Consider the following 26,095-nt stretch of genomic DNA (forward strand, 5'->3'; position numbering starts at 1 on the left):
CATCACATCCATTCTAATTACAAATGTCACTCCCTAGCATCCTATCTTCTGAGTGCCTACTGTGTGTCAAGCACTGTTTTAGAGGCCAATGATATGTTATCATTATTGTTCCATTCCCAAATGTCAGCTATTTACACTTACTATACTCCAGTCCTCACAAAAACCCTTGCAACACAGGCTTTCTTATTCCCATTTTACAGATGGTAAAACTAGAGCTGGGGGAGGGGAAGTGGCTAGCTCAAGTCGACAGGGCAGTAGGAGCAGAAAAAGGACAGGACTCGTAAGGCTTACTCCAATCCCACACTCCTCAACAGGGCGAGGAGACAGCCCAGAGAAACCACAGTTTTTTCCACATCTGTCTCCTCCACAACTTCTCTCTACCTCCCAATGGCCAGCAGGGCCTGCGCACTAGCCAGTGTTCCTTGGTTGAGCCCCTAGAGGGACTTGCTAGGACCTTTGAACATCCTAGCCCTTGGGCTCCTAAAAGGAACCAGGCCTCTATTCCTGAAGAACCTCCACAGCAACACCTTCTGCTCTTTTTCCTTTTTATTAAAAAATAAATCAAGAAAATATACACACTTCAGCCCACCTGCCAGAGTGGGCTTTGAGGAGGCCAAAGCACTTGGGCGCGGGGGGGCAGACCAGTCTTGGATACCCAGGCTTTTTCCTTTGGAGAAAGGTGGTGCCCTCAGCCAGCCTAGCCAGGCCTGGCCCTGGGAGATCAAAGTCTGGGCCATGTCACTGAGCAAGGCAAGGACATGCGGAAGGGGAGGTGGCCCCCAGGTAGAGCAAAGGTGGCCAAGGGCAATTGGGGGCCCAGAGAGCAAGACAGGGCCTGCACAGGTCTGCTATACACACAAACTCCCGTGACCTTGTCCTCCTCTGGGAACTCTATATTCCCTGGCCTCTTGTCTGGTCTGCCCTCCACAGGCCCCAGCACACCTTCCAGCCAGGGCAGCCACATTTAGGCATTGAGAGCCTTCCAGCGCTCACTGTCCGTGCTATTGATGCTGCCGGTGTGGCAGGGCATGGAAGCAATATCATCCAGGTAGGCCACCCCGCCAGCTGAGTCGAACTGTGTGCTGGCAGCACCCGCCGCCTCCAGGCCTTCTCGCCGGGCCACAGCGTAGGACTGGGGAAGGTGCATATCTGGTTCTTCAGTCTCGTCCACTTGGCATTTGTAGGAGAAGAGGATCTTGGGCTCCGAGCTGATAGGGAGGACAGAGGGGCAAGGGAGTACCACTGTTTGAGTCTGGAAAGGCCCTCCCTCGCCGGGCAATGAGGCCATAAGACCAGGAGGAAATACGTTAATGGCTGCCTAACACCTGCCCAGAGGTCCCTATTACTTGGTCTGTAGAGTCTAATAGGACTAAAACCCAGCCTCCTCCTCCTCCTCCTGGCTGTGTGAGCTTGGCTGTAGAGCTTCTGTGTCATTTCTCACCCAAAATGCATGCAACAACCCCGACCTCAAAGGCTCTTTGTGGAGGGTAAACAGCCTGAAACAATACCTGGCCAAACGTGCTCAGCAAGCATTGGCCATAACCTCCACCCCTGCAGCTCTTATACTACCCGCTCTTTACTCACCTGATCCTTCAATCCTTAGGATCATTTCTGAGAGAGAAAGCACTGTACTCAATTTACAAACAGGAGCCTGAGAACAAACTGGGATTGGGCTGGGAGAAAGCTAGTCCTTCTCACTCCATCTCTAAAGCCCTCGCTCAGCATTTCCATGTGAGAAGAAGATGCCTCAACCTACCCTCACACCTGGAAGGTGGAGAAGGATGCTGGGGAAAAATGCCCTTGTATCCATCACCTTAGAGGCCTAGGGTCTATCCCTCAATCTCATATGTCTCACCTGTCTCCTTGACACACCTCCGAACACACATGTGTACAAAAGTACACTCCACCTCATGCTCGAATGTACACCAGACTCCCCCCAATCCTGATCCGCGCTCCCCAACTGCCCCCAGCTAGAATACAAGCTGCATGTACATTTGTGTCTACTTTCTTCCTGATTGTGTATGGAGCTACAGCAGTGTGAAAGTATGCTGAAGGAATGGGCTAATCTATTCTTAAATGAAATATAGCAACTGTAGAATGATGTGCATAGCCACTTTCTCTCTTGTGGGGAAAATGTATATGTCTGTGGGTGTTGCATATATTATATGTACGTGTGTGTCTGTTTATACGTGTATATATGTAAATACATGTTATATACATATATGCACGTATATGTGTACATAATGCATGTGTATGTGAGGACGAGTGTGCATATGTGCATGTGTGTATATGTGTACATGTGTATGTAAATATACAAACTCCATCTGCCTCCTCTGTCCTGATGAAACCTGCACCTCCACAGGGAACAGGGAGGCTCAAGACACTGTTCTATGCCACAGAATGCAGACGGCGCGGTTCTTCTGGAAGCCACACGGGGGCGCCCACAGCCCTCCAACCCAGGGCTGTGGGCGGAGCTCCACTAGGAGCCCCAGTCCACCAGCCCAGTGAGCCCCTGTGGAAGAACTCACCCGAAGAAGCCCCGGAGGAAGGCCACGTATATGAGGGGTGCAAAGAAGCTGAAGTAGAGGAACGTGGTGGCATCCACACAGCTGGAAGAAGGGAAGCGGGTCAGAGTGAGCCTCATTGGCAGGTCCTCCCCCTCTCGGCGCCCTCTGCTTCACCTACCAGAGCCCCTCGATGATGTCAGCGCAGAGCAACGCACTCCCTAGCCCCTGCAGCAGGTTGAGCAGCGCCAGGATGCCTGTGTACACGTAGAAGCTCCTCCGCGCTGGAGGGTGAGGGAAATGAGGTCCTGCCCTCTCCTCCACCCCTTGAGCCCCTGGGAGGCCTCCCTCTCGCCTCCCACCCACGCCTCTCCATCTCCAGGCCACAGTGGCCCAAACAGACCCACCACTACCCCCGTGCCCAGCTGTGTCCCAGAGCTGCTCACAAGGCAGGGAGATGCGCTCCTTTAGCGGAGTCTTGGGAAGTATGACCACCAGAGAGTACACCTGCAGATACAGAGTGGGAATGAGAAGGATGCTGGGGAGTACGAGGCCCAGAGCTAGACGTACCAAGGCATCCAGGCTCCGGCTCACCCTGCCACCCCTAGGTACTCAGGCTTGGGGCCCACCCTCTGCCTCACCAGGAAGAAGAAGCAGGAGCTGACCAGCCAGAACTGGCGGCCTCCATGCCCATAGATGTTGAAGTCCTCAGCTGAGAGGTGGGAATCAGGGTAGAGGATCTCCAGCGTCCCCTGCAGGGGCAGACAGGGGAGGATCTCACAGGCTCTTGCCACCTGGAAAGCCCCCTTCCTGGGGCTTTCCGTGATACAGAGCCCTGAAGCTCTCCACCCCACGGGCCCCAGCCCAGGCCTGGCCCTCAGAAGTTCCTGCCTTACCTGCTTTCCAGTCATACCCTGCCCATCTAGCCCCAGCACCCAGAACAGGCCAAGACTGAGGCAAGGGGCAGCTCTTGCCCCAATCTAAGAAAGATCTCTGGAAGCAAGGCTCTCAGTGTGGTCTGCAGACCTGCATCCTCCTACCTGGGCTGCCTGTTAAAATAGTAGGTTCTGGGCATCCTCCCCTCCCCAACCCTGACCTACTGAATGAGACTCTGAGGGGGCCCCAGAACCTACTTTGCTAACAACAAACATCCCAGGTAATTCTTTAGATGCATTTAAAGTTTGAGAACACTATACATGATTAACATTCAAACCCTGATCCAGGACCAGAAGTTGGTGGGTACCTGGCCCTCACTGACTATAGGCCTCCTCTAGGAAGTCCCCGAGGCCACCCTGTCCCACCTCACCAACCTTACCTGGGTTACAGAGTAGGCCAGGGACAGCACCGTAGTGATGGCCAGCACCCGCTTGATGCTCGACTTGCTCTCCAGGTGACCTGGAAGAAATGTGCTGTTCAGTCAGCAGGAGCCAGCCCAGGTGACCATGGTGAGGGCAGGCCCTAGCCAGGGAGGGGCGGGGAGAGCACTGGCCCCAGCAGCAGACGCACCAAAGGCAAGGCCCAGGATAACCACACTCAGCTCGATGGCCAACAGGAAGAAGCGGGTAATCTCCCACAGGATCTGGACACAGAGTGGGCAGAGTGTCAGCCTGGGGCCCCAGTCACCCCTCTCCCCAGCACCCAGCACCCCCCTTGTTGGCAGGCCCAGCCACACCTTATCAGCCACAGTTGCAGCATCTGAGGCGCTGACTGTCATGGACACCACAGCCCGGGCGATGCCCACCAGCGCCACCACGAACACCTGATGGGTGAGAGGAGGTGTGGTGGAGTCAGAGAATGAGGCCTCTGGGAGCTGTAGGAGCAGCAAACCCACATACCATATCTGCAGGTGCTGATTCCTCTAGAACAAAAGAGATCCCAAGCGAAACAAGTCCAGAGGCAGGGAGACCCTCCACTGCCCTGGTCCTCTTCTCCTGGGCCTCAACATCCGAGCTACACTGACAGTCTCAGAATAGTTAGCAGGGTGACATGGTAGAGCCAGACTGCCTGGGTTCACATCCCAGCTCTACTGCTTCCTGCCTCTGTGACCTCAGGCAAGTAACTGCACCTCTATGCCTGTTTCCTCATCTAAGAAATTAAGGTAACAGCAACACCTACTGCATCCAGCGGGTGGGGTCAAATGGATAAATAAATGTAGCAGAAGAATGCCTGACACTCAGTAAGGGCTAGGTTCACATCTGCATTAATCTGGTCATATTAAGGATTTTAATTCTGAGACATGGGGGCTGGGGGAAAGGAGGCCACAAGGAAGAGGCATCACAGATCCCGGGAAAGGTGCCGCACGCACCAGCGGATATTGAAGAAGTCCCTGTGCTTGGCACCTGTGGCTTTTGTTGGCCCACTATCCATCCTTTCCTCTGGAAATATCCTCAGTCCTCTCCCCACCTCCTCCTTCACATGGTTGGAAAGGGCTGGCCTCCCCACTCCTGGCTTCAGGGACTAGCCTGTGACCTAGTGCTGGCCATTCACATATACCATTCTCCTGGTTTGGGAATGGGGTGCGAGACCCAAGGAAGTTGAGTGAAAGGCAAGCCAGGACATCCGGTGCAGTTACTGGGAAAGGAAGTTGAGGGGATGCAAACTCGGAGCTGCTGGGGCTGCCTGAGTGCCATGAGTGCGGAAACTGCTAGAGACAGGGTCATCAGACGCCAAGCTGAGAGAAAGACAGAGACAGAGCCAGACAGCATCACTGAACCCCTGAATCCAGCCGTGCCCAAAGCTCTGGGACTTGTCACTTTCTCAATCAATATATTCTTTCCAGCTTCTGTGGGTTTAAGTTTGGTTTTCTGACACATACAAACAAAAGAGCCCAGATTCATACACACTCCATCCTTTGTGCCAAGAAAGCCATGTCTGAGCCTTGGGGAGGCCAACATCACTCAGCAGGGCAAGCTGCAGAAGCAACAAACTGCTCTGTCCCTACTGTATGCCAAACCCTTGCTAGGCAGGAGCTATGCACACTGTCATTTGGTGCTCACAGGAGCACCTCGAGCTAAAGCAAATCTAACACACATCATGTAGGAGGGAACTGAGGCACAGAGAAGTCAAGCCACTGGCCCAAGGTCATTCGGCACAGCTGGGGTTCAGAGGTGGTCTGCCCAAGTGCATTCTTATCACTGCCTCCTCTCAAGGATGAAATCCCCAAGAAGAGAGCAAGGCCAGTGCTGACTCCCTTGGCCCTGCCTCATGTTCCCGGGCATTGGCCCTGGGTCCCTTTTCCCTGCCAACTCCTTCAGAAAAGGCATCTGCTTGATATACAACGGGTGCTTAATATCTGTTGAATAAATACACAAACAAGTAAATGGTCAGAGAGGCAGTAGGAAAGAGCAGAGAAGAAAGCAGACCTTGGTTTCCACCCCTTCCCACCACTACCTTATGCCGGGGGTTGGGGAGAAATGGCCTCCATGGTTCCCCACAACCTCCTCCGATCTGCCTCTCTGTCTGGTCACTGCTCACTCCTCTGACTGGGGAGTTCTGACCCAGGCCACAAAAGAGAGACCAGGGAGCCACTCAGCTCTCCAGCAGTATTAGCTGAGAGGCATAGAGAGAGGAGGACTCCAATCACTCAGGCCTGAGACCTGAAGGGAGTTGGACAGTCAATATCTGGGGTCTAATCCTGGCTGCCTTCTCAATCACAGCCCTGCTATCTCTCCACAGGTACACCCACCAGGACCACTAAGTAAGGAGAATGCAGGCTCTCCCAATGGGTAGGAAGTATGCTCCAAAGAGGTCTCATAGAATGTGTGCATGGATGGACAAATGGACAGGTGGAGGCTCATTGGTAATTTTTCCCCACCTAGCATCCATTCCTCTTCCCTCCAGTAGTGGTTCCTCAGTTTCCTTCCAGGGACCACCATCCTTCTATGGTCTGATTGAACTGACCCCACCCTCCCAGCTCCAAAGTACTCCTTTCCCTACTAGACACAGTAATTGGCTCAGGGCTGACCCGAGAATCTAAGGTGGGCCAATCAGAAGGCAGATCAGGTCTACACTGGCACCATCAGGAAAGAGGTATGGAGACAGTATGTTAGCTCAAAGCTGCTCTTGGCTACCTTTGACACCATATGGTAAGAACTCATCTGAGGTAAGGCCAGAGGAGAACAGAGATGCAGAGAGACAGAATCCTGATGACACTGGTTAATCCCCTGGATTCAGCAATACCTAAAGAGCTTCTTTATTATTATTATTATTATTATTTTTTATTACAGAGGCAATTAATAATTCTCTTTTTTGCTTAAGCCAGTTGGAGTTGGGTTTTCTGTCACCAATTGGAGTGAACTCACCAGGATGTAGAAGGTGATAAAAATGGGGCTGGAGGTGATGCAGATCTTGGCCCGAGCAAATGGAAGCTTCCAGAGCAGGAAGATGAAGAAGAGCACATTGGGGATGAGCAGCAAGAGGTCCCAGTACCGGACCCTAGCAGATGGGTATAGAAGTCAGCTGACTGGTGAGATTGCACCCCACCTCCATTCTCATTACTTTCTCTCTCTCTCTCTCCTCTCCTCTCTCTCTCTCTCTCTCTCTCTCTCTCTCACACACACACCTTACACACACACACACACACACCAGGAAAATCTGCTCACACATAGCCAGCCAGCCCAGCAAGGCCGTGAATGCCTCACCTAGAGGTGCCGATGTCCTCATAGAGCAGCAGCAGACAGCGATGCGGCACACTGATATTGGGCATCGGGGGTAGGGGCAGTGCCGGGTTCCCATTGGCCCTACTCACCTCCTGCAGGGTGTCCATCCCAGCAGCAGCAGCCCTGGGGGAGTGAGCCACCATGTTAGCAGCACAGGGGCTGTGTGGCCTTGGGCCTCTAGGTCTCAGGTTCCCAGTGGAACACAAGAGGGGCCACCTACAGTGGGCATGCTGCCCACTGCCCACACACACACCAGGCAGGAGGGAAGGTGTGGCACTCCCACACATGTCACAACCCAATCCCTACACAGGAGCCCAGTCCCTCGTCTCAGGCTGTCTCGTGACCCTCAAATAACAAAAGTACTCCCTTCAGTGATTGAGCCTGCCTCCGTGCCAGGCACAGCAATGCAAGCTACTTAGCATCACCTGTTAGTCCCTCCAATCCCGGGGAAATAGGAGAGAAACAAGGTTCATGTCCCAGCCTGCCCTTACTTCCTTTTCTTCTTTGTGCCTCAGTTTCTCACAACCCCTGTAATGAGGGTAACAATAGTATGCACTCTATGAGCACTAGATAAATGACATGAAGCACCTCCAACAGCCCAACACACATGAAGTCCTCAGTGGCTGAGCTTTGGCTCCAACCCTCCACACCCATGTAGAACCTATTTGGAGGCCGAGTGACATGTGGGGTCACAGGCACCAAGTGTCAGAGCAGGGCATCGTGCATACCTCAGATGGCCCTCAAGCCTTTGTCTCCCTCTGCTGCCACCCTGGAAAGGCAGATGCAGATGGAGGGGATTTTGCACTATGCCTAGAAGATACACGGAGGTCTCCAAGTGGAAAGGATGAGGAAAGAGGAGGTGCTGTGGAGGGAGCTGTGCCTGCAATGACAGGGAGCTGCTGGGGGCAGCAGGAGTCAAGGGGGAAGGGCACAGCCAAGCACCCATGTAATGATCTGAGAATGAGAGGTCAGAGTCCAGCCTGGAAGACGAGAATTGGTTGTCTGGGGTCCTGGAGCCACTCTGGACAACCAAGGCAGGCTCATGGGCCGGCCACAGGACTAAAGGCATGCAGCAGTAGAGCTGGGCCCACATTGACAGGGGCAGAGGCTTCCATAGAGAGTTTGGGGAGCCCAGGGAAGGTGAGCCAGGCACGGCCTGGGTACCAGAACATAACAGACACCAATATTTAAAATGACTGAACCAACAGGGTCCTATGACCCACATCTCCACTTCAGGGTATGTTCATAATAGCCCCAGGCTGGGGGCAGCCCAAATGCCTGTCAGCAGAACATACACATGAATGGCGGTGCTCACATGAACAACAGTGGAACATTGTGGACATCATTTTTTAAAAATGGATTACTGCTACAGCAACATTAAAGGGCCTCGCGAGTGCCAAGCACCAAGTGAACATGTGGTCTGACCTTACGCAGAGAGCCAGGTGAGGGTTATCTTTTCAGAGGATGGAGGGTAGAGGGATAGTGGGAGGCATGTCAGCTTCTGGATACTTAATCTGGGTGATGGGTGCACCAGTGTGCTCACTGTGAGCAATTCATTGAGCCACAGACCTATGGTTCCTATACTTGTCATCTGTTTGGGTTACACTTCAGTAAAGTTTTAAAATTGAGATGTTCTTTTATACACCGAGAGCACAGGTCTCCTACTCAGCAAGGAATAGCCCAGGTTGGCAAGAAAGACTTGCAGCAATGCAATGGGAATCCCTGCTTGTCTGTCAACTAACACTATTCCTGAAAAACAGCAGGCCCAAGGCAGAGGTAGAGGGAACCAGGGACATCCTCACAACCAGGAAACTTGAGTGCTGCCTCTGGCTGAAAGGGAAAAAAAGACTCCATAGGAGGAGGGGGTAAGCCAAGACCTGGGGCTCAGGTCCCTCCATCCCTCTCTCCAATAGGCCACTGACTGGCGCCGGGGTCACGTGCCCACGGCTGCAACTTGAGAACATACCAATAGCAAGGAGTATTAAAGAGAACACATGCCTGACACATAGTAGGTCCAAAGAAAGAAGCTGGTTCCTTCCTTGTTCTCTACTAATGGGAAAGGCAGCCAAAGAAATCTACCCTTGCTTCATTCGTGCAATCTTCCACCAGCAGCAGGCAGTGCTGAGCACCTACTTTGAGCCAGGAGTACAGGTGCTGGAATATACCTGCTCCCATGGGACCTTCCTTCTAGAGGAGAGGTCAACAGCCAGCATAGACCTCATATTTAAAAAGCAAACTTCGTAGAGATAAGTGCTGAGATGAAAAGAGCACAGGACAGGAAACACAATAGAAACTGCTGTGCCCCACAACATATACCCTTTCCTGGAGTACTAGAGCCCGTGGATTCTAGTTTGCACGTGGCTTCCCAGAGCAATGGCTATTCTCCCAGCCTCCCCTAGTTATGGCCATATGAATAAGTTTTATCCAGCCAGGCATAAGCAGTGAGGTTTGCCAATTTCAGGTTGTACCTTTCTCCTTTCCAACTGGCTGGAATGCGAATGTGGTGGTAGAAACAGGAGCAGCCATCTTAGACCACGAGACAGAAGCCATGTATTGAGGATAACAGAGCAATTAGAAAGGTGTCTGGATCTCAGACACAGTGGGGCTCCATTCACGTCCTGGACAGCTTGCATGGAGACTGTCATGCAACAGACGGGAATAATCTTCTATCTTGTTATCTCAGCCTTTGTTTTACAGGCTAAGGCTGAGTCCCAGGAAATGCAAAGTGGTGCTGCCTCAGATTGGGCTGTCAGACAAGGTAACATTTGAGCTGAGATCCAAATAACTGAGAAAAAGCCAGCCTTGGAACAATCTAGACAAAAAGCATACCAGAGACAGGACAGCGATGCAAAGACCCTGAGACAAACGGGCTTGACCTGTTCAAAGGGCTAAAAGGCCAGTGTGACTACACGTGAAATCAGAAAGGTTGGCAGAGCCAGGTCAGATGGGGCCTTGTGACCACATGCAATGTGATTTCATTCTAAGTGTACTGAGAAGGATTTTCCAAAGGCAGGTGATGCGGTGCCATTTCCCTGTGGAGAAGCTCGCTTAGCTGCCAAGGACAATGAACTGAAGCAGAGAGACCCAGGAGCTACTGCACACCAGTCCAGGCACAAGAGGACAGTGGCTTAACTAGTGGCAGCAGTGGGATACCTTAGGGAGGTCAGGCCACAAGACCTGCTGGCAGACACACAGAGGGAGGGAAGAAAGCAAAGAAAGCCGATATCGTGGTGTCTGGCCTGAGCCCTGTTTAGCAGCAGTGAGGCCAACACTGTCAGTGGTGTCTCCAGCAGACACGGCCCTCTTCTTCCTTGCTAACGAGCTGCTATTTTGTTTCAGGGACCCCCTCCATGGTGCCCTGCATTCAAGACAGGGTCCTCCCCAGCGCCAGAAGCTGAACCTTAATGAGTGTAAGCGGTGGTTGTGTGGAACAGTACCAGACACCTCAGCAGGGCACACGGTGCTCTAGTTTGACACAGAGGCAAGGTGCTATGGATTTTTTGTGGACAGGGCCCAAGACTGCCAAATGTCCTGCAATGCAGGAGACAGTCCACCAAATGATCATCCTCCCCTTTGCCGACAGTGCCCTGCAGAGCTCTGGTCTGTCAAGAAGGGTGAGCCCTCTCTCCTCTTTATCAGCGGCTGGTTAGGCAAGGACATGTGATGCCACATAGGGAGTCTCCTGAGAAAAGTGTTCTTCCTTGACTGGCAAATACCCCCAAGGACAAAGGCCCCCTTCTATGCGCCTGTATGTAGCTCTCAGATTGAGGTATGATGTCTGAACTGTGGCCACGCTGTATCCATGTGAGGACCATGTGAGGAACAGGCCACCACACTGAGCACAGGGAGCTTACAGCTGGCATGGGCTGTACCACCTCCCTCAAAATTTCTGGTGACCTGAGATAACTTGGAAGTGACTGTGAGTTCAAGGAGAAAGATACCAGTCCCCTCTGCCTCACTCCCCACTTCCTGTGGGGCAAACTTCTGGACTTGGCAGCCCCACACCAGCTCTGGCCTAGGACAGAGTGTCAAACAGCCCTAGTTGGGGCAGGGCTGGGGTATAGTACAAGTACCCAGCAGCCACAAGGTAGCTAAGAGGCCCCTGTGGCAAAGAGAAGCCAGTGGGGATGAATAGGGGCCAGGAGTGGGAAGAGCTGGATACAGTCCAGAGTGTGGGGTGTCTGGAAGGGTTTCTCTTGGCTTTGCCTGTCCAGCACCCCATTTTCCTGAGGGGAAACCTCAGGTCTCCTAGTCTCCATCCAAGAGGTTTAAGTACAGCTGACTCTACCCCTCCACAACTCCAGGGAATGTGCATGCAATCTAAGCCTGGCCAACAAGGATGTACCATTGTCCTAGCCAGTGAGAATCAGCCCTGAGACTTTTGCTATAATTATTAGGAAAGAGATACAATATCTGCTGAGAACAGGAAGCCAGAGCGGAGAGCTGAGAGACAGTTGGAAATAGATCCTGGAGATAGATCCTCATGTGAGCCCCTGGATCCAGCCACACCTAGTTGCCCCCCTGGACTTTTCAGTTATAAAATCCCCAAATTTCCTTTTCTGTTTAGGCTAGTTTGAATCTGATTTCTCTGATTTACCAGAGCTCAGAGACGGGCAGCTACCTGAGAGGTCGGCAACACAGGCTGTTTGTCTCCAGAGTCCAGGCCCCCAATCAGCAATTTTCCAGGTGCCCCTCTCCAGACCTCAGTTTCTCCACCTGCAGATTGAAAAGCTTTGCTTCTCAGATTTGAGTGCTGTCTGGATCCAGCAGGCCTAGGCTGGGGCTGATAGTCCACATTTCTAACATACTCCCAGGTTGTACTACTGCTGCTCTGAGTTAAGTGGCCTTCAGCTACACCAGAACTACCACTCTGTGTCAAAGCTTATAAAATAACTGAAACAATGATAAAAATAAGATAAAGCAACTATGAACACTGTAAGCAGACATAGGGCAGAGTACTTAAACATCACACCAGCCTCTAAGAAAAAGGGAACTACTATTGTACCCACTGTAGAGAGGAAGAAAGGAAAGGCACAAAGGGGTTAAGTCACTGTCCCACATTCTCTTCCCTCCAACCATGAGTAAGCTCCTGGCCTTGGGGCAAAAGCCCCCAGACAGAGAAGGGGTCTCCAGGCTCAGAAAACAGAGATGGTGGGAAGGCTTGCTGAAGGCAAGAGAGGAAGGGCTTGAGCCCAGACAAGAGGAAGGAGTGGAACCCAGATAAGGGGAATGGAGAAGGGGATTGTTAGGCCTTTCAGGACCAGGGAAATTGTCACAGTTTCCTCCACTTGGGAAGGACTCTCCTGACCTCATTAACAGTCCAGAGGCCATCTTCCTACTCACTGCTAGGGCCTCTACCTCCCTCCCTTTGTCTGTGGCCAGACTGTGGGGCCAGATACCAGCTAAGCTCAGGTCACACAGTGCTAGACCTGTCAGAAGCCCCTGGAAAGAGCCTTCCCCTCTCTGGGCCTCAGCTTTCCTATCTCTCATCTGTGCAATAGAATTGACCAAAACTTCCTAGTGGGTGGGAAATCTAGGGAAAACAGAAAGCCCTGAGGAAAGAGGCTATAGTTCTTCACAGCTGCTGTAACTTCCCTCAGTGCTTCCAACACCTAGCATGTTGTTGAGCTTTTAAATCCCCCTATCCTTTAGCCTTGGTGGACACTGTCTTAGAGAGGCCACTCCTAGTAAACTGCCAGCAGCCCCGGCAGGAGACCTAGAGGAAGAGGAGCCCTGGGCCCCTTAACTCTCCTTCAAGGCCCAACCTGATCTGACCCCTGCCTACTAGTCTACCTCATTGCCTTCCACAGCCCAGCCCCTGGCTTTCATTTTATCCTCCTAGCTGCTAAGCTTATGCATATCTCAGGGCCTTTGTGCTTGCTCTTCTTTCAGCATTGTCTCACCATTCTGGCCACATCCTCAGAGCAGCCCTCCTTAACCATCTCTCACAACTAGCCCACCCTGTGTTTTATTGACAGCACTTAGCCTCTGTCTGAAGTGGCCCTAGCTGTGTGTTAATGTTTTTAGTAGCTGTCCGCCTTGGTGCTCATGACCCAATCCCCTAGAACAGTGCCTGGCACAAAATAAGTTCTCAACAAAATGTTATGATGTGATGTGGACAAATGAATCTCCAGCACAGTGCAGCCAAGCCCTTCTGGAGGGTGGAGAAGGTTGGGAGGACTCCAAGCCACAGGGTCAGCAAGCCCTGATCATTCTCCACAGCCCCGGAAGGCCTGTGTATCTATCTGTGTCTGTGTTCACTGCCCGCTCCCAAAGACTTCCCCTGCCCACATCTCCCATGAGACTTTCAGTTACCTCTTCCCTTATTCTAATGAGTCCTCACACTAGGGTCCCTCTTCGCCCTCTGAAACTTCCCCGGGGGTGTCCTCTGAGGCTGTGCCCTGAGCGGGAAGGGATCACTCCCTAGAGGAAGGAGAGGGGACAGGTGGGCCCCAGTCTAGATGTGAGGATTGGGGGATTGGGGTCCCGATCAGCCCCAAGATCCCTCACGGCTGCTGCGGGGAGACCATAGATGCACCCGGGCTCGGCGGGGTGGGGGTGGGGGAGCTCCCCGCCCGGCAGGAGTCAGGGAAGGGCTGTAGATGCAGCGGAGGCCGGGGCCTCTCTGGACTAGAGATGCCGGGCCCGCCGTAGGGCTTCACGCTGTGGCAGGAGCGGGCAGAGGGTCCCCTCTTACCTGAGAGTCCCAGGCCGCGCTCAGGTCCCACTGCCCTAGCCGCCCATCTGCCGCCGCTGGTGCGCGGACCCGGCATAGGCCACGGAACTCCGGCCTTCAGCGCCTAGAGCAGGCGGCCAGGGAGCATTGCGCAACAGCCGCGGGCCGCGGGCTCAGCGGAAATGGGTGTAGGTGGGGAGGCTAGACGAGGTGCCGTCAGCTAGCTAGGCCCACCGGACCCCAGGACACTGTGCGGCGCTTCCCGGTAGCGAAGACCAGGTAAGCGGACGCGTTCTTTTCGTTTAGCCAAAACAGCAAAAAGCACCTACAATCCCTACTAGGGGCACTCAGGCCCGCCCCAGCCCCCAGTAACCTATAGGAATGGAGCTACAGTGAAAAGAGGGTGCGGACGGCAGAAGAAGCCAATCACATGTCCAGAAGGCGGAGCGGCCCGCTGGCTTCTTAAAGTGACAGCACACAGCCACCGAGAGGAAAGAAAGACGCTGCGGGGAACTCAAGCGGTGGCATTTCTCACCCAGAAGGCAGCCTGGATCGTGGACACTGCCACCTCTTGGCCCCCGCGCCTGCCAGCGGTCAGTAGCCGTCAACGGACCAGCTCGTTCCAGCCAGTGCTGCTCCTCTTGGGCCTAGCTGAGCCTGACTGTCAGGGGAGAATCCTCCAGGGACCGTCCCCTCGGCGTGCCGCTCTGGGCGCCCTTCAGCGGCAGTCCAGCCAGGTGACCTCTGATCATCTGGGCGAGGAAAGCAGAGTATGGACGACCCTTTCCCCGGAAGGACGCGTTTCCATCAGCGTGCCACGCTGCCTGAACATCAAAGTGCTCTGGCATTATTGAGAACTATACAGAATCCAGGCACTCATTTTCACAACCCTGTAGGTTGGTTATTACTAGTCTCATTTTACAGAGAAGGAATCTGAAGCTTAAAAATATTAAGTAACTTACCTAAAGCCACACAACTTAGAAGTGACAAAGCCTAGACGCTGCCCTTCCTCTCATTATTTCTAACTTCAGCAATTCTTTAGGCAACTTACTCTGGGAAGCCTTCCCTGATTACCCCATCCTTGCCCGTCTGACATCTATGCTTGACATCTATGCTGTGTTTTCTCCTGGCTCTTCTACTATCCCCTCATGGTCTACCCCTACCCCCATGCCCACCTAAAACTAACTCTTCATTTCCTATCCACCCCCTCCTCATTCAGCATGCTCAAGCCTCATTGCTTCCCTCCCTTAAATACCAAGCTTGTTCCTCCCTGCAGTCCTCTGTATCTGGCTCCTGTTTGGCTGGCTCTTTGTCACATAGCCTCCTCCTTCCTGACATTCTAGCTAAAGTAGCTGTCCAGTCTTTGTTAAATAATGCCCTTTTATTTCCTCTGAGCACTGTCTCACTAACATGATTGTATTCATTTACTTGCTTCCTAGTCAGTCATCAGCCTCTCCCCACAAGAATATCAGTGTCATGAAAACAGAACTGTGCATGTCACATTCCCTGCAACGTCCTGAGGCTGACTCAGTGCCTGTTGCCAATTGTAAACACCCATAGTAAACCCAAGATACACACCCCATGATAACAAAGTTGCTTCACAGTTGGGCTGGAATGATATTGGTCTCTGTTCTTCACCTAGCTCCTGTTCTAAAACAGTGGGAAGTTATGATGTCACCACTTTGTGCCCATTTGGGACTCGGCTTATCTGGGACTGTCCCATGCTGGCAGTAGGACAGCATGCAGTTTCCGTATCAGCCAGCAGAGTCTGTGCTCCATGCGGATGCCTGCCTTCATGTATGGACTGTAGGGAGTCAAGGTCAGCAATTAGAGTTTCTGCCAGGAAGTTATACACATACCCCAACTTACATTTAATTGGCAAAAGCAAGTCCTAAGCCACTTCTAACCTCCAGGGGCAGGAAACTTCTCTCCTACAATGTGCTAGAGGTAGAGAACTGTAGTATCTGTGACCAGACCAAATGACTACCTTGCATCTTTACTTTTATGCTTTTTGAGACAGTACAGACTTCTTGAGAGGAAAAAATGTTTGATATTACTATTGCAATGCACAATTCTATATTCTATACTCTGAATTTTGGGCCCCATTTGTAGGTTTCTGTGGGATTTTATTTGTGGAATAAATGAGAATTTGTATTTCACTCCCTTCCTTCAGGGCGGGCAGTGGCTTCTTCACTGCAGTATCCCACACACACAGAACAGAGTGAAGCATCAGCAAATTTCAATAAATAAGAGTGTAATAAATATCTGACTCCCAAGTTCTGTTCCTTGCCCTACACCCGCCTCAGGAACAGTCATCTTCTCTAGCCCACGGCTGACAGAAGGTGACTCTGCTGTAGAACTAACTGGTTCACTGTTAGCAATGGAGGTCCCAAAATAATAGAGACAAGATGGTCGTGCTCAGCTGTCAAGAGCTAAGTAGGTGCAGTCATCACAGAACCATTGAAGTCAGAGTAGTAGCCAGAAGGCTGAATAGATCACTGGGATGAACATACTCAGCAGTCAACAAAATGTCCACATTGGTTCCTTGGTTTGAGTGGTGAGAGTTTTCATAAAGATGAAGGTCAAGCGAAAGTCCCTGAAACTTTCTTCCCCTCACCCACCCACCTCAACCAAGATAATAAATAAAAAACAATATCATATGCCAGGGAAAATGACAGAGATTAGTCACCCTTGAAGACCTAAAGCATGTGGAAAGGGTTGAGCTCCATCACATCCCTATTTAATTCATCAGTCTGGCCTTGAAAAAATACAGATTGGTAGTGAACTGTTGCAAACTCAACCCCAATTGCAGGTCCTGGGCTGGTGTCATTGCTAGTGTCATCAACATGGCCTCAGGTGGATGACCTTTGATCTAACTATCCCTTTTAGGAACCGTTTAGATTCACAAGGAGGGACAACAGTTTACATTATGGTCTTGCCCCAGGCCCATGGTCACTCTCCCACCCTTTGTCTTCATATCTTCATATAATCTGAAGGGCCATGGCCATCTGGACATTTTGCAGAATACTGCATTGGTTTATTGTATCAATGATATCCCGCTGATCTGGCTGGCTGAACAAGTAGATGAAGACCTGAAGAGGCAATTTTATTCACAAGGACGGAAGATAAACCCTGTAAAGACTTGAGGGCTTGCCACATCAGTTAAATTTGTAGGGGTCTAGTTGTCTGGGGCATACCATGACATCACTTCCAAAGTAAAGGACAAATGATTGCACTTTGCCCACCCCATCACAGGAAAGGAAACACAATGCCAGAACCTACTCTTTGGGTTCTGGAGGAGATATATTCCACACCTGGCAATGCTGCTCTTGCCCATACATCTCAGGGTGATATTAAAGGCTTCCAGCTTAGAGTGAGGCTCACAGCAGGAAAGGGCTATTCCATAGGCCACAGGACTCACAGATCCTATGCTATTAGTGGCATACGTGGTAGGAGAAGATGCTGTGGAAATTTATTGCAAGACCTAGTGGGTGTCAACTTTGACTGAGAACTACAAGGGAAACAAAAGCTTTATTTGGGATTTTTTTTAGGAATTTCAAATCGGGGAGGCACAGATTTGGGTAGAATCCCAACTGTATTCCTAGGGAGAAAGAAAAGGATTGAGTTTATAAAGACAGAAAAAGAGGGGCTTCCAAAGGAGTTATACAAGTTGCTTTGAAAGAGCTGTGATTGGGGCTGGCAAAGCAGACTTATACTATGCTATAAATGATTAATTGCTTTTGTCTATTCCTAGATGAAATTTTTATTTTTTTAATAGAAGATTCAGTGATGCATAGCCAGTTCTAGGAACTGTATCAGAAAGTAGCCATTTGGTTTAGCCCAGTTCAGCTGCACGTGGAGAGGCCAACTTCCTAGAGGCCTCCATTTTAGATTGCTCTCTTGACAATACCAACTTTATTTTGCTGTTTCCTTTCACATTTCCCCTTTTTGATCAAGATCTTTCCTAAGAAAGCATTGATGATCAACCATTGGGAAGTATCGTTGATCTGTCATTGGAAAAGCAACATCAATCCCTCTTCCCCAGGAAGGCTCATTGCTGGTATGTCATGTCCCATGTAAAGGGAAAGTAGTCTCCTGTGTGTACAGTAAGAGTGCTTATGTACACATTTGAGCAATAGGAGGCTCGTTGGAAGCAGAGCTAAGAGGTGGTCTCAGTTGGATTTATTGATTGTAACATCTTTAGGTCTTGGGCTACTATTATTCTGGTAGTGGCCATTAGTCATTCTTAAATGCACCTGGTAAAACACCTAGTTAAAGTAGTGATCAATATAATTACAAAAACCAATATGATTAAGGCCTATAATATAAAACAAAACCAGCTCTCTATTCCAGCCAACTAAATAAGTATGCCCAATCCCAATTTATAGGGTAATGTTCAGTCTTTTCAAGGGATTTTAATGTTTTGTTTCGGAACTTCAAGCCATTGAATCACTTTGCCTGATTTGTTAATACAGAAACAACATTCCTTTCCTGGTAAGGCAAAGTACCACCTTGCTAGGTGGCTAACACATCCAGACCGTATGGTTTTGTACTGCTACCTCAGCCAGACTGTCAGTCATTCCTTGTAGTTCTTCAAGAGTAGTTGCAATAATATTCCATGATTGTGCTATAAGAATAGAAAGATTTCTGATAGACTTTTCTAATTGAGCTACTCCATACCAAAAAAAGAAAACTCTAGTGAAGACATGCCCAAAGCCTTATTGATTATTATGGGGTCTTGGTTGGGGAGAGTACTGAAAAGACCATGCCCAAAATCCCAATTCTGTTTGGTTCATTTTGGTCAGTCTATAGACAAGAGTACCTAAACCAGGGATAATGGCAGAGGAAAGGAGAGTCTTTCCAGTGACATCAGATACTAACATAACAATACCATATCTGCCTTGCTCATCAAGTTGGCAGGGTGATATATATTTGGGTCCCACACAAGGAGAAACACCTGGTGCCCTCAAATGAGAGTGTGCAATTAACCCCAGACTGTAAAGGGAGTATTAAGCCTATTTTTGAGGCAGGGATTTCATGTCCTCCATATGTTGGTTGATTATAATAGTTGTCAACACAGAAGGCATTAAAGTCATCATTTATGATTTATGAGTGTGATTAAAAGAGCAGCTGAGGTTTCTATATATTTGAGTTAAGATTGAAGTATCAGCATGGGTTTGAATGTTCTAAGTTTTGGGGCTAGGATTCCCTAAAAGATAGATTTTACCTATTTTCCATCAAATGCCAAATTTTTTATCTAGTCCCCTAGTAGTATTTGGGAGCAAAAGGACATCTACCTTCCAAGATTGTGTGGCATTATATACTGATTTCCCCACATTAGAGAGACATTGTAAGAATAATAAGGCCCATAATAAGGTGTGAACTCATGGTCGTCCGAATCATACGAGAGTGTAGTTACATTTTTAAATGGACAAAACTCAAGATTCTTCCTGAATCACTTGTATTATCAAACATACAAGTTATCAGTAAGAGTCCAGATTATATTTATGGGTATTCCCTTGTGGTTTGGAGGGGACCATATGGATGAATCTGGCTACAGGAAGGTCATGTATTCCATTTTTTGAGGTTTGAGAACAGAGTAGGAATTTATATCCAGAGTTATGTCCAGTTAGGTTTCATAAGCTTTCAACGCTTAAGGGCCAAGCCACTAATTCCAGTCATCCTAAGTAAGTTAGCTCGGGTGCATATCTGACGGTTAAATCGGTGCTGTCAGATAATCGTTGGACAACAGCAACAAAAGGGTGTTGAAAGGCAAATAGGGTATTCATTGTAGTAAGCAGACATAAAAATCTGAATATGTAAGTCTTGAAATTAGACTAAAGAGCTAAGAAAGGAAGAATGTTTTTTCACGAGTTTTGATTAGGCAAAAATTATGTTATGATAGCAATACAATCAATAAATGAAATAAAGGTAGTTAAAGGAAAGACTAAGTATGAGAGCTGCTGTGTGGAATCATGTATAATTGGCCTGGTCTGGGGTTTGGCAAGAGTCATCACGTGCCTACATCACGTGCCACCTGCTTTGATTCCAGAATGAGAATTCTAGTGGCAGTCTTGGGTTGTTCACAGATTTTTAGCTTAAAATCTCCAAAAGGCTGAGATGACCACTCAGGTGTGTGTACTTTTTAAATGAGAAACATGAATCCATGAGCCAATATCCTTAAGTTTAGCAGCACAAGGGGTAGTTAGCAATACCTGACATAGCCCTTTCCATTGGAGCTGAAGGCCATCTTTATGGAGGTGGCCTTTACACTAGACAAAATCTCCCAGTCGGAGGTTACAACATTGTAGATCTTCACCTCCCAGGAGCGCACTATAGAAAGATTACTCCATGAGTGGTGAGTTAGTCTTAAGTACCCTAAAGAGTTCTTTACAGAAAATCTGGAGGTCTCCTTTCAGCAGTGCAGATTCATATATTCCTTGAATGAACCTCATGAGTCTGCCAGTAATTTCAAAAGGAGATAGTCTATGTTTGTCAAGAGGAGTAGATCTTGGGTTGAACAATACCAAGGGAAGAGCCTTAGGCCAAGGCAGATGAAAAGACCCCACAAGTTTTGCCAATTCAATTTTGATTACCCTGTCAGTCCATTCTATAAGACTGGAGATCTGGAGATGATCAGCACAATGTAAATGTTGCAAAATCAGCCACATCTTACAGATAGATTGTATAATTTGTCTTGTGAAATGAGCTTCCCAGTCACTATGAAGCTCTGTGGGGATTCCCCAAGTGGGGAAGATCTTCTCAAGGAGTATTTTACTTAGTGCTATGGCTGTGCTTCTGTGGCATGAAAATGCTTTCAGCCAATGAGAACACGTACAAATCATCACTAACTTGTACTCGAAACACTGACAAGGAGGCAACTGAAAAAGTCATTTGCCAAACCTCAAAGGGGTCTAAAGGCAAAGGAAAATGCCCTATTGAAGTGTGGATGGGTTTTCCAGGGTTATGCTTTGGGCAGATTTGGCATTTTGGGTATACCTAGGGAGCTATCTTTAGAGAAGACTTCCAGTCGTATTGTTTTCCCCAAGAAAACCTTTTTTTTTTTTCAGTGTTCCAGTGAGTTAAGTCATATACATATTGTAATATATGATATTGTATGCAATCAAAGAGGAGGGATCAGTCATTTGGACCTACCCATAAATATCTTCTAAGGTCAAATTTACAGCCTTGCTCTAACTACTACTTTCTATTTTGTCAAACATCTAAATGCTTCCATAACGTTATCTTTCAAAAATCTTGAATTGCTTCAGCTGGTAGCACAGGTTCTTCCATTAAGGGCTGAGATTGTTTTAATGCTGCTTATTTAGTAGTAGTGTCAGCCAAATGATTACCTTTACTTTCCTCCATGTTTGCCATTGAATGTCCAGGCAAAAGATTGCTAAAATTTAGGTAATTAGATAGCCTCCTAAGAGTTCTAAAACTTATGAACTGCTTTTATCTTTTGTCTGGAAGAAATCAAGAATCCTCTTTGTTTCCAGAGTATACCAAAGTCATGGGCAACACCAAAGATGTACCTGTTGTTAGTATAAATGCCAACTGTTTTACCTTTTGCTAAATTGCGAGCTAAAATTAATACATAGAACTCCACTTGTTGAGCAAAACTTGCCTGGGGCATCAGACTGGCCTCAATGGTTTCATTTAGAGACAATTGCTTAGCCCGCTTGATAGTGGCCTGTTTCATATTTTAGGTAAGAACTATCAGTAAGCCAAACAAATTCAGCATTTTCAAGAGGTGTTTCCTGTTAATCATTCAAGGAGTTAGTAGTTGGTCTGCTAATGTCAGGCAGTCATAAGGAGTTTCTTCAGAGGGCAGAGGAAGGAGAGTAGCAGGATTCAGAGTCATATGGAACTGATGCCAGAGAGCTCAACAGGGTGGGAGTCTAAAGAGGGACCCAGACTCCAGAGCTCTGGTGACCAGGTTCTTGTCTTATGCCTCGAGAAATAATTCAAGGGCTGGACAAACAGCAAGCAAGAAAGCACAAGTTTTATTAAAGCGAAAGTACACACTTAAAAGTGCGGGTAGCTCAGAAGAGTCTGCCCCAAGATGTCTGAATTACAGACTTTTGTTTTCTTGGGGGTGAGGGGTGTCCCAAAGCTATCCGGCCTGCCTCCCACTCTTCGCTGGTTTTCCATGCCACCTGGAGGGGAGGAATTGGCCCAAGTTCATCTATGTTGTCTTCTGACCTTGGCTTGTTTCTAATGCTGGAGTCCCATGCTTGAAATCAAAACAAGGAGAAGACTGGATAAAGAACTGAGGAAAAATTCCAGAGCCACATCCTGGAGGGATGGGGGAACTTCTCTAGGGTAACTATCCTGCCTCAGAGCAAGAGTCACATTAGATGTAGACAATAAAAGAACTTCATAGGAGGTTAGTCAGCTAGCAGAGGAGTGCTGAGTTTGTTGAGAGTTAAGTAGGGTTTCCACTGAATGAGGCACATGAGGAGTCACTGGAGAGCCCTTTATTACCTCTTCTACATGTTGTAATAGATTGGCAGTGGCCACAATGGGTCTCATACAGCGAGGAAGACTTTTGGCCACTGGATCTAATTGTTGACTGTAGTATCCAATGGGCCCATGTTGGCTTCCATGTCTTTGGGTCAAGAAACCTAAGGCATTTCTCTCTCTTTCATGGGCAAAAAGAAAAAAAGGCAATAGATATTTAGGATGTCCTAAAGCAGGTAGAAAATAAAGGTTGCTTTTTATTTTACTGAAGGCCTTCTGGGATCCCTTTACTGAAGTCCATGTGAGAGGCTCTGTCTGGTCAGCTTTGAGAATGGAGTAAAAGGTTGAGCCATGACTGAAAAAATAGGAATCCAATTTCCACACTATCCAGCCAAACCTAGGAATCCCTGAAAAAGTTAAAATGCCCTGGATCCTATCAGAATCCAAGGGGAGGCTAAATGTCTTAATCAGTAATTAAATGTCCCCGATTATTAATTTGAATCTTACAGTCCTCCAGTTTCCCTGTAGCTACCTTATGTCTCTTTTTTGCTAGTTCTTGAAGGAGGTGAAGGCTATCTTCCAGGGATGCTTCCTTAGAGGGTGAGTAGAGGAGGAGGTCATCCACATATTGTAAAAGGGTAGACTGGTAAGGGAATTATATATGGGCAATATCTGCCTTTAAATTTTGAGAAATGTTAAGTCAGACTTTCAATGTGGCCCTCAGGCATTACTGATGTCCTTCCCATTGAAAGCAAATAAGAACTGGCTTTCAGGATGACCAGGGATGCTTAAGAAAGCACTACAGAAGTCTATAACTGAAAAGAATTTACTTGCCTGTGGTATGGCTGAGAGTAGGTATGAGGGTTAGGCATGACTGGGTGCCAAGGCATGACTATACTATTTATAGCTTTTAGAGCTTCAACAAATCTCCACCACCTCCTACAAGGTTTTTTAACAGGGAGGATAGGAGTATTGCAAGGGCTTGTGCAAGGAACGATGAGGCCTTTTTTGAGATATTCCTCAATAATAGGTTTTATTCCTTGAATGGCCTCTGCATTTAATGAATATTGATGGATGTTAGGCAGAAGTTTATTTTTGTTAATTTGAATTTTTATCTCTGTTGCAGAATAAATGCAACCAATGTCAGTGGCATTTTTCAACCAAAGTTCATTTGGAATAGAATCTAAGAGGGTTTGAGTCAGTTAAAGAGATTGAAAAAAAAAACTGGAATACTATGATCTAGTTCTTTTGAGGGTCAATAGTCAGAAGCTCAAGATGTAAGAATATTTCCCCCTTTTGAGAGAAGAAAATATATGGGCTTTGTGAGCTTCAAGAAAGTCTTCCCCTAGAGAGAAATACAGAGGGAACCAAAAGAAATGAGTGGGTTCCTTGAATAGGCCCAAAATAAAAGAATCAGAAGGGATTTGGAGATAGTGATGGGTTGGTCGGAAATCTCCACCATTCATATGGTTTCAGTACTCCACAGAAGGGAAATGGAGAGGCTGGTGGGGTTAAGAACTGATAAGGTAGCTCTGGTATCTATGAGGGCCTTAGTTACCTCATTGCTAATAGAACAATTTTTCCTAAAGAATTAGGAGCATAGGGACAATCCCCTTTTGATCCTCAGAGCAGCCCTATTGCTGAGAAAATTTAGGTTGGAATCCTTAAGAAGGATTTGCCAATTTTATGGGCTGTTGGCCTTGTAATTGCCTTTTGTGCTTTAAATAATCTTTTTTCCCAATGTCTAGGCTTTTTACAATTACCAACCCCTTTGAATGGTGGTTTGCCTTGGGAACCTTGGATGGTGGATTTAGCCATCAATTGCTGTACTTATAGGCTTATTACTTGAGTTGCTTGAATTTTGGCATTTAGGGCTTGTGTAGCTTTCTTTTTAGTAACTTCCTAGATAGCTCAGAGAGCTGCTCAGCATAATGTACTAAATCATGGGTGTGCGTGGTGGTCCAAATAAGTTGTAATATTTTTACCTGTTGTATAAGTTTGTCTTGTATACCCTCAACAAAAGCTAGATTAAAAAGCTTTGAGGCATCATCATTGACTTCATCCATGCCAGAATACTGCTTAAAAACTTTTTCAAATCTATCATAATTATCAAAAAGTTTAATCTGGTTTTCGAACATATTTTTGAATTTTCTTCCAAAAAATAGCTCAAGGGAAAGCCTCAGGTGTCTTTTCATGAAGCCCTTTAGCCAGCTTTGAGGCTTTGTTCATGGCTTCTCATTCTCAAGGGTCAAGTCTCCCACCTTGTTTGGCTGTTCTCTGGCATGACCTTCTCCTATGAACTGATAGAGGTCAGAGGGCCTTGGGTCATGTTTGGATAGTGAGCAGAAATCTCTAGCAAACCCAATGGAGGTCCTCTTTGGAATTAGATTAGGGAATTCTTGAGCTCAGCTTTAGTCAATGGGGTATAAGAAAAAAAAAGGGGTTGTCATCTTGGCCTAGGCCCATCTGACAGTTTAACATTAAATGGGGTGGTAAGAGCAGGGTAGTCTAAGGGAGCCTCAAGTTCATTGTTATAAAAAAGGAGTTTAGTAAGTAAAGAGTAAAGAGGGGGAAAACAGGCAGGCAGCAAAGGAATGCAAGGTGCAGATAAAGAGATGTCAGATGAACATTTAGAAGTTTCCTCAAGTTTAGTGAGTTTCTGAGGCAACCTGGAATTTGCTTTGGTTAATTTAGAATTTGTCTTGGAGGGAAGCAACCTTTGAATTACTTATATGTGTGGAGGCCTCAAAACACAAATTAAAATATGCATTCCATTTCAGTTTGCTTAGTTTTGTAGTCTTTTTCCAACTGACTGTACAGATAGATTAACTTGGGGATTTCAAAAGAGCCCCAATGTGGCCAGTTTAATTGTAAATCCTCCTGGGTGATTATGATCCAGAGAGGTAGAAATTTACAAGATGGGGGCCTGTAATGTTTTGTACATAAATCAAGTAGGAGTTCCAGAAGGTGGCTGTGCACCAGCCTCTCAGAAAGCATCTTCCCATTTTTCAAAAGTAATTACCAAATGGGTGCCGTAGTCCCTCAGACAGAAAGCTAGGAACAGAAGACATCCAGATAGAGCCTGAAAGTCAACCGAGGCAGGAGGTTCAGGTCTAGGAGGACTTACCACAAGGATCCTGGACCAGGATAGTGTAATGGACTCTTGTAAGTACCTCACTTGAATCCATAGAGGCGTCAGAGGAGGAAGCAATTCACTCTGGATCCTACTTCTGAGACCATGTAATATCAATCAGTTTTGACTGGAACTGGAACTACAAAAGCTTTATTTGGGGGTCCTTTTTTTTTTGTAGACTTGCAAATCCTGGAGACACAGATTTGGGTAGAAACCCAACTGTGTTCTGAAGGGGAAAGAAAGAGACAGTTTATAAAGACAAAAAAGGGGGGCTTCTAAAGAGATTACACAAGCTGCTTTGAAAAAGCTGTGTGTGACTGGGTGCTGGCAAGGAGACTTACACTATGCTATACATAATTAATTGCTTATGTCCATTGCTAGGTGAAAATATTATTTTTTAATAGAGTTCAATGATGTAGAGCCTTTTCTAGGAACTATATCAGGATGTAGCCATTTGGTTTAGCCCAGTTCAACAGTTCAGTTTCAAATGGATGGGGTATATTAGCTCACCTTCATGGAGGACTCCTGGCTCCATTTTAGGTTGCTTTCTACAATACCAACTCCATTTTGCTGTTTTTCTTTCATATGGGGAAACCACAGTGTAGACCCCTAAGGTTCTAGAGCAAGGCCAAGACATCTACAGCAGAAAACTATATACAAA

At 47.8% G+C, this 26,095-nt stretch overlaps 1 protein-coding gene across 7 annotated transcripts; it reads right to left on the bottom strand.

The window, feature by feature from the left end:
- Window positions 1-531: 531 nt before the first annotated feature.
- TPRA1 (transmembrane protein adipocyte associated 1) lies at window positions 532-14,539 on the bottom strand. Of its 7 annotated transcripts, none has more exons than XM_039843603.1 (12): window positions 13,860-14,200; window positions 7,588-7,690; window positions 7,145-7,285; window positions 6,806-6,938; window positions 4,177-4,362; window positions 4,011-4,083; window positions 3,820-3,899; window positions 3,146-3,256; window positions 2,951-3,011; window positions 2,686-2,788; window positions 2,529-2,609; window positions 532-1,208 (listed from the first exon to the last, which is right to left on the bottom strand). In XM_039843603.1, exons 3-12 carry the CDS (start codon window positions 7,267-7,269, stop codon window positions 965-967), a joined length of 1,197 nt encoding a protein of 398 aa, XP_039699537.1. In that variant the 5' UTR covers window positions 7,270-7,285; window positions 7,588-7,690; window positions 13,860-14,200; the 3' UTR covers window positions 532-964. The 7 variants fall into 7 exon arrangements, with proteins under 7 accessions (XP_039699537.1, XP_039699534.1, XP_039699535.1 ...); XM_039843600.1 differs by lacking the exon at window positions 7,588-7,690 and adding an exon at window positions 11,784-11,878; XM_039843601.1 differs by lacking the exons at window positions 7,588-7,690; window positions 13,860-14,200 and adding an exon at window positions 14,374-14,539.
- Between the last annotated feature and the right edge of the window lie 11,556 nt (window positions 14,540-26,095).

This window comes from Pteropus medius, unplaced genomic scaffold, assembly GCF_902729225.1.
Source record: "Pteropus medius unplaced genomic scaffold, Ma_sr-lr_union100, whole genome shotgun sequence".
In the NCBI taxonomy this organism is placed as follows: Eukaryota; Metazoa; Chordata; class Mammalia; order Chiroptera; family Pteropodidae; genus Pteropus; species Pteropus medius.